Raw genomic sequence first — 8,710 nt, 5'->3', positions numbered from 1 at the left:
ACAGACAGACAGACAGACAGACAGACAGTTAGACAGACAGACAGACAGACAGACAGACAGACAGACAGACAGACAGTTAGGCAAAAATAATAAATCAATAACCACAACTGACTTCATTGTTTTCCTTTTAATATCTTTTTATATCATCTTCTTTTTTTTTACAAATACTTTCCTCGATGACAGAACAGTTTTCTGCTCTTCAACAGAAAAGGAATCACTTCAATTCAATTTTATTTGTATAGAACCATATCACGACATACATCATCTCAAGCCACTTTACATAGTGAGGTCAATATTACAATATCACAGGGAAAACCCAACAAATCCCACAATGAGCAAAGCACTTGGCGACGGAGAGAGAGAGAGGGGGGGGGGAGAGAGAGAGAGAGAGAGAGAGGAGAGAGAGAGAGAGAGGAGAGAGAGAGAGAGAGGAGACAGAGAGAGAGAGAGAGAGAGAGAGAGAGAGAGAGAGACAGAGAGAGAGAGGAGAGAGAGAGAGAGAGGAGAGAGAGAGAGGAGACAGAGAGAGAGAGAGAGAGAGAGAGAGAGAGAGAGAGAGAGAGAGGAGAGAGAGAGAGAGAGGAGAGAGAGAGAGAGAGGAGAGAGAGAGGAGAGAGAGAGAGAGAGAGAGGGAGGACAGTTCTACCAGACTGATACTTATAATTACAATCATGTTGTTATTATTAGTGCTAATAATAACAACAATAATAATATTATTAATAATAATAATAATAATAATAATAATAATAATAATAATAATAATAATAATAATAATGAGGGGTTGGGGTCCTGCAGCTCTGGGGTCAGAGGTATATATATATATACAGTATATATACTGTTGTATAACAGTATAGAGAGAAAAAGAGGGAGAAGGAGGGAGAGAGAGGGAGAAGGAGGGAGAGAGAAGGAGAAGGAGAGAGAAAAAGAGGGAGAAGGAGGGAGAGAGAGGGAGAAGGAGAGAGAGAAAAAGAGGGAGAAGGAGGGAGAGAACGGGAGAGGGAGAGAGAAAAAGAGGGAGAAGGAGGGAGAGAGAGGGAGAGAGAGAGAGAAAAAGAGGGAGAAGGAGGGAGAGAGAGGGTGAGGGAGAGAGAAAAAGAGGGAGAGAGAAAAAGAGGGAGAAGGAGGGAGAGAGAGGGAGAGAGAGAGAGAGAGCGGGAGAGGGAGAGAGATGCTCATGCTATAAGTTCCCCCAGCAGTCTCGGCCTATAGCAGCTTAATAAAGAAATTAAGCTGCTGTTTATTAAACAACTGAGCAGCTCGAACTACAATCTTTATCAAAGAGGAAGGTTTGAAGTTGAACTTTAAATGGTTCCAGAGGGGAGGAGCCTGGTGGCCGAAGGCTCTGCCTCCCTGGTTCCAGAGGGGAGGAGCCTGGTGGCCGAAGGCTCTGCCTCCTGGTTCCAGAGGGGAGGAGCCTGGTGGCCGAAGGCTCTGCCTCCCTGGTTCCAGAGGGGAGGAGCCTGGTGGCCGAAGGCTCTGCCTCCCTGGTTCCAGAGGGGAGGAGCCTGGTGGCCGAAGGCTCTGCCTCCTGGTTCCAGAGGGGAGGAGCCTGGTGGCCGAAGGCTCTGCCTCCCTGGTTCCAGAGGGGAGGAGCCTGGTGGCCAAAGGCTCTGCCTCCTGGTTCCAGAGGGGAGGAGCCTGGTGGCCGAAGGCTCTGCCTCCTGGTTCCAGAGGGGAGGAGCCTGGTGGCCGAAGGCTCTGCCTCCCTGGTTCCAGAGGGGAGGAGCCTGGTGGCCAAAGGCTCTGCCTCCTGGTTCCAGAGGGGAGGAGCCTGGTGGCCGAAGGCTCTGAATTTTACAGGAAGCCAATGCAGAGATTCTAGCACTGGAGAAATACGATCACTTTTTCTAGTTCCTGTCAGAACTCGTGCTGCGGCATTTTGGATTAACTGGAGGTTAAATCAACAATGTTAAAAAACGGGACATTCCTAAAATGCTTGGCGTCAGTTACTGTGCGGAAGCAGCGATCAATAATCACCCAAATATGTCTCGTCATGAACACTGACACCTGTCAAATATAAAAATCAAAACCGAAATCCTATTATTAAGGAAGTTATCTCACATTACGCGCTTTCCCAAGAGAAGACAGTTCTAAGGAAAAGGCTTAACGTCGCTGTGTGACACCACCAGAGGGAGCTGTTGTCAGTGTGACACCACCAGAGGGGGCTGTTGTCAGTGTGACACCACCAGAGGGGGCTGTTGTCAGTGTGACACCACCAGAGGGAGCTGTTGTCAGTGTGACACCACCAGAGGGGGCTGTTGTCAGTGTGACACCACCAGAGGGGGCTGTTGTCAGTGTGAAACCACCAGAGGGAGCTGTTGTCAGTGTTACACCACCAGAGGGAGCTGTTGTCAGTGTGACACCACCAGAGGGAGCTGTTGTCAGTGTGAAACCACCAGAGGGAGCTGTTGTCAGTGTTACACCACCAGAGGGAGCTGTTGTCAGTGTGACACCACCAGAGGGAGCTGTTGTCAGTGTGACACCACCAGAGGGAGCTGTTGTCAGTGTGACACCACCAGAGGGGGCTGTTGTCAGTTGACACCACCAGAGGAGGCTGTTGTCAGTTGACACCACCAGAGGGGGCTGTTGTCAGTTGACACCATCAGAGGGAGCTGTTGTCAGTGTGACACCACCAGAGGGGGCTGTTGTCAGTTGACACCACCAGAGGGAGCTAATATCTGCAGCAGTAATCTCAAAAAATCCTAAAAACTGTCTCGGCTCCGGGTCCACGTTGCCGACGTGAACCTGGAGCTAAAAACTCTGAATGAGTTAAATATAGTTCCATGAGGAGGACCCGACCTCCGTGTGAGTCTCCATGTTATTATAATTATTACGTCGTGTTGAATACGGTTATTGAAATAAACGTTCCAGAATACGTCGCGTTCACGTTGAATTTTTAGACACTCCCGGAAACCGGAGATGGAATCAGCGGTGCGCCGCCATAAAGTGTCCCCTGTCGGTCGCTCGGTTGGTTGCGGTTTGCAACTTCACCACCAGATGGCGCCAGAAAATTACAAAAATTACACACTGGGGCTTTAATTAAAGTTTGTTGGGGTTTTTTTGCACTCTGCATTTGGGTCCTGATTTGACAGAAAGGTGCAGCTTCAAATCAGATGTTACACTTCATTTATTCTAAAACACGAATTTGTTAGTGATTTCCTTCCACCGTTTAATCATTCGTGGACGCCCCGTCAGAGACTCTTCTGCCAAATACACCTCAGCGTCGGCAGGCGTGTGAGACTGAACCACGGCAAACATGAGCCCCAGTGAACGTGAAGAAGTGGGGGCGAACGCTCGGGTGGAAGTGGAATTTTTGGTATTTTTCCTGTACGTGACCTCCCGACCTCCCTCGTCTTTGGTTCTTCACAAGCCAATCATGTGGAAGAAAGGCAGAGGTTCATGCGGTGATTTCTATGCTGTCTGGTTTCAGATTGAGGTCTCCGCTCTCATCCGTCCTCTGTGTCTCACTGTTATTTCAGTCTCTGTCACGTCGCTCGCTCCTCCAGGTACACAACAGTCTGATGACTGAGGACGGAGGCGACTGTTGACGCTCAGCAGTTCTTGAAGAAGAGACATGAGGACCAGGGATGTGATGGAAAGTGTGAACATATAAAAACAAACATGCATGAAGCTTTTATTACACATGCAGTGTTGTTTTTAATATAAAATAGAATGTGGGCAGTCAATTTGAGGTGCTGACAGAAAAAGGTGAAAACTATTTTTATTATATCGTAAATTGAAGAAAAATCCAGGCAAACAAAGACAAAGAGAACTTTTTTTCACGTATGGCAAAAATCCTCATAAGCGTTTGTAACTCTCATCTTTGTGATTCGCATTTGTGGCCTTTTTTCTGTTATTTCTATATATTTACTATGAATAAAGAGATTGAAGCTGTTTTGGAAACGGAAATTAAAACCGTCATTTTATAAATTTTATTCACATTGGGTGGAAAAGTAATGAAAGTTTATGATTTAATATCTTGTGAAATAGCAAGAATTGTTATGAAAAACTCGCAGGTATACAAACCCTCCTTGGATGAGCTCAACGGTTTGGTTTAATTTTTGTAATATCTGAATATTGTTTGGTTGGTTTGTTTGTTCTGAGGAACCAAAGAGAGGAAGTGACGACAATAAGGAACGAATGGAGGCAGGAGGAAGATAAAGAAACACGGATTCATTAAAACAGAGTCTGCGAGTGAGTCGGACGAGCCAAGATCCTGGTTTTTTTACAAAGGAAAAGAGAGAGAGAGAGACGGGGGGATGAGTCATCACCATTTGAAAGGAGAGAGAGGCGAGAGACGGGAAAGAGAAGCGCCGTTGACCCCGTTATAGTTTGAAAACTCCTCTGAATCTGATCGGGTCTCATCGGTCATAACGTCGTCCCGCCTCCGGTTCTAGCGACGTGGACGATGACCTTCACATCAACAGCTGCAACTGCATGAGGTCATACGACATTGGAACGATGTGCAGAAGATTTCCGTCGGAATCTCTGAACGTAGACGCTCACGTGATTATTGGTCAACGTAAACTAGTTCTCAATGACATAAAACTATTCTTTATAGATATAACATAATCAGGGCTGCACGGTGGCGTAGTGGTCAGCACCTTCGCCTCACGGCAAGAAGGTTCTGGGTTCGAGTCCCGGTTCCAACCGACCAGGGCCTTTCTGTGTGGAGTTTGCATGTTCTCCCCGTGTGTGCGTGGGTTCTCTCCAGGTTCTCCAGCTTCCTCCCACAGTCCAGAGACATGAGAATGGGGTCAGGTTCATTGAGAGCTCTAACCCCCCAAATTAAGACATAACCACGGAAAATAAAATCTTCCCTCCGCTCACAACAACTACTCTGCAGTCCCGCGATGAAGGATGCGCCCCCTTCACCACGAGCATCGATCGGCCTCGTTATCTCGGCCGCCGTGTGCACCCGGCAGGGAAAAGTTCATATCTACCCGCTCGTATTTGGAACAAACCTGCTACTGAAGCACTTTCCTGCCCCGGTCAGGAACAGAGACGTCTAGGTAGAATTACGCCTTTAGAAAAAATGATGCTGGGTTTTTGCGACTCGAGCTGCGTCTTCCCTATCTCATCACCGACTCTTAATGCGAAATAAAATGTGTATATCTAGTGATACGGAAAACTGAAGATAACAATCCAGTTTCACGTGACGTTCCAGTTTCTGTCGCATTGTTGGTTCAATTCACCGAGCGAAAAGGTCAAACGTTTTATGCGCCGCATGCTTACGTCTCACTTGTAACACTCTCCGTGGCCACAGGAGGGCAGCACCGTCTCGAATGTGTATGTTTGCAGCGCTGCAGAGGAAGCGAAATACAGGAAGTCACCAGATAGACGAGAGAAATCACGCAAAGAGATTTTTCCGAGGAACATTTTAAGATGTAATTTTCTTTATCTTTCTGCATTTATTACATTTTCTTCCAACAGTTTTTTCCCCCCTTTTTTATTTTGTTAAAATTGTCAATATAACGAGTCTTCGGGGAAACGAATGCAAAGTGCAACATTTCAATCTTTCATTTTCATTCAGATGAAAGTAAACAGGTTATATTACATGCACATGAGGTTTATTTAATACGTTATTGTGTTGAAGAGTTTGGGTCAAAACTACCTGTCGCCTATCTACTGTACTTTGACTTGCAAAGCTTTCTACCCCATAGTTACTGATTCTTATCATGTACATATCAATAAAAGTGTTCCCTGTCTTATTTTCGCTTATTCAACATCCACTGCTACGACGTCTCCCACGTCATTCATCATTTTTAGTCAACGCTCTTTATTCACAGCCATCACCCGCTGGAGGTTCTGACCTCTGGGTGTTGGAGGAGTCAGATGATCTCACATGACATCTGACATCAGTGCATTTCCCCGCTTTTATTTACCGAACCTCAAACCAACCAGCAGGCAAACGGGAGTGTCGGGAAAGATGTGGGGAGAGGAAGAGTTCCAGCTCCCGAGGACAACGCAGAGGAAAGAGAGGGAGACGAGGGAATCGGATGAAGGGAGAGGAAAGCTCGTGGGGGAGGAGGATGAGAGAGCGACAGAGAGGAGAGAGGGACGGAAGGAGGGAGGAGGGAAAAAGAACAGATCATCATTTTGTGAATGAGTAAATGGTCCAACTGCCTGTCAGCCGGGCAACTTCCCTCAGTTTGTCCCCATAGCAACAGAGGAACAGAGCAACACTGGCATCTAGTGGAGGGAAGACGAACAGCAGCCTGGACTGTGAAGGGGCTTTTTCCTCATCATGTTTTTTTTTGGAGATTTTTAAAAAATCGCAACACTTCACACTGTGGCTGCAGTTACATGATGTGACAGGAGACGGGCTGAGCGAAAAACTACTGGTGTTTAATTATACACAATGACAATTCTTACAACTTACACTGTTAGTGGTGCATCGACACGATAACTGTCTTTCAAGCTTTGGAGTAATTTGGGAATTTAATGTTTTTTGCATATATTCATTCAGGAACTGCATGAATCCCGTTCATAAACTGGTCATATATTCTGCATTTTGATTTTTCTTTTCCTTGATAAATGCTCACATGTTCATCTTTTCTACTTTGCTGGCGACAGTGTGGTGAAACATGACGCTCAGACTCTTCCCGAGGAGTCCTCCTCCTCCCCAGAGTCGGAATATCATTTACAATTTCGGAGTCATATTCTGACGTAGACCTATTGTGGTATTTGTTCCAGTTAAGCTTTCGATTCTGAATCCTACGAGTGATTCCTGTTGGTGGAAATACCGTCCTGCTAATAACATAGCGATGAATGTGCAGTGAATCATTGTGTCATATGTGAGAAAACAATATTGATCCGTGTGAAAAATGAGCTCTAATAAAGGTAATTATGACATATCCCTTCATGTCCCCGAGTGATGTTTGTCAGACTAATATGAGCTGAGAATGTCCAGCAATTTGTCTCAGTTGCAATAATTGCATCTGGGTGTTTTTTCGTTGACCCTTTTGAAGGATTATTAATCTGGACGCTGCTGTGACTGAACATTAGACAGAGTTATAACTGAAGTGAAACAGATCTCCAGATGACGTAACCTCCCGTTTTTGCTCCTTTGACGGTAAATTCCGCGATGAGTAAAAAACACGAAGTTATTTCTGCACCGAGACGAACAGTCGAGCAAATCATCCGTGTGTCCGCTCGGCCTCAGCGTAAGTCTACGTTCCTCTTCAGTAGCGGATACAGTAAATACATTATATTGTGAACACGCCCAGGGACAAAGGATGGAGACGAGCATTGTGCTTCATCGTGCCGCGATAAATGTTTTGGAATAAACCAAACACAATAATACAATATGTCTCTGCCAACGTCTCGTACAACCAGTCGATGTTTCTGAACCAGGGAGCGGATGGATCAGAAAACATACTTGTATGTTGAACATATTTACACATAAGTTTGTTAAAACCTTGTTTTATATCCGTTTTAGACTCCTCACATGTATTTTTATTGACTGAAACAAACTGATTTTACAAAATGTTCGACCGACTGCTAACGTCACATTTCTGCAAGAAAATTCGTCACGTATTTTGAAAATATTCCACATTTGCTTCTGAAACTACTACAAATGTCTTTAATCTTGAGTTAAAGAAGTGATGAAGTAAATGATCCTCCATGTATTTAAAAAAGAACTTCTCCCAAACCTTGTCACCCGCAACTGTTTGGCTATAATCTCTGTCCTCGGTTTGTCTCTTGATAATGAAGCAGAACACAAAAAAGCTAAGAAACTCAGAAATATATGGTAGCCAAACTAACAACACATCATTCCTCCTGTAAAGTCACATCTCTCATCAAGACCCGACGCGTCGTTTCCCGGCTCAGCAGCAGTTGCCGGCCTCCTGCGTCTGTTTGTCGCCGCCCAGCCACACGGGGGCGCTGTTGATCTTGGCGCTCTGGCCCTTGGCGGCGGTCGGCTGGCCCTGCATCCCCGCCCCCTCGCTGGCCAGCCGCTTGTGGATCTCCGAGGCCATGGTGAGGAAAGACGTCTCCACGTTGGCGGCGTTCTTGGCGCTCGTCTCCAGGAAGGGGATCTGTAGAGACGAGGCCAGGTCCTGGAGGAGGGGGCGGAGTTAAAACATGATCATGTATTTAAGAGAGGAAATAGTCATTTGGAGAGTTAATCCTCTCGAGTCCCACGTTGATGAGTTGACGTGTTCAGCGATCTAATATTGCATTTTAAACCAACATGATGTGAGCTGATGAGATGTGTGGCCTGTGAAAAGTCTGCAAAGGAACTCTGACCAAGTGTAGATGAACACAAACGTCTCTCTTCTATTGACAGTTCAGTGGTTTTGAAGTGGGTTTGTGTGAGTTACATTACATTCCTTGTTTAGAGGTGTTGTCTCTCCGTTCCAGAGTAGTTTTCTGTCAAATGAGGATTACAGCCTCGCGGCTGCCGGAGCGGCGGTTGGAGTTGTTTGTTCACTTGTGTGCGGCCCGTTACCTGAGCGGTGGCGGCGTCCACCACCTTCTTGCTGACCAGGTCACACTTGTTCCCCACCAGCAGCCTGGAGACGTTCTCACACGCGTAGCGTTCGATCTCGTCCAGCCACTGTCTCACGTTGTTAAAGGACTCCTGAGGAGAGACGAAGAGGACGTGTGAAGGGGGGATGAAGAGGAAGAGGAGGAGGAGGAGGAGGAAGGGGAGGAGGAAGAGGAAGAGGAGGATGAAGAAGAGGATGAGCAGGGGGAGGTGGAA

The 8,710-nt window shown here is 46.3% G+C and overlaps 1 protein-coding gene across 3 annotated transcripts in view; it reads right to left on the bottom strand.

The window, feature by feature from the left end:
- Positions 1–6,327: 6,327 nt before the first annotated feature.
- The window catches only part of LOC118299733 (ras-related protein Rab-1A-like), a 4,745-nt gene continuing 2,362 nt past the window's right edge, over positions 6,328–8,710 (bottom strand). For all 3 annotated transcript variants that reach the window (XM_035623696.2, XM_035623695.2, XM_047335805.1), the window contains exons 5-6: positions 8,456–8,587; positions 6,328–8,063 (exon numbers count right to left, since the gene is read on the bottom strand). In XM_035623696.2, coding sequence (XP_035479589.2) covers positions 7,830–8,063; positions 8,456–8,587 — 366 coding nt within the window. In that variant the 3' untranslated portion in view covers positions 6,328–7,829. The remainder of the gene's footprint in view (positions 8,064–8,455; positions 8,588–8,710) is intronic.

This window comes from Scophthalmus maximus, chromosome 11 (assembly GCF_022379125.1).
Source record: "Scophthalmus maximus strain ysfricsl-2021 chromosome 11, ASM2237912v1, whole genome shotgun sequence".
NCBI lineage: Eukaryota > Metazoa > Chordata > Actinopteri > Pleuronectiformes > Scophthalmidae > Scophthalmus > Scophthalmus maximus.
This window is presented reverse-complemented; position numbering and strand designations above follow the sequence as displayed.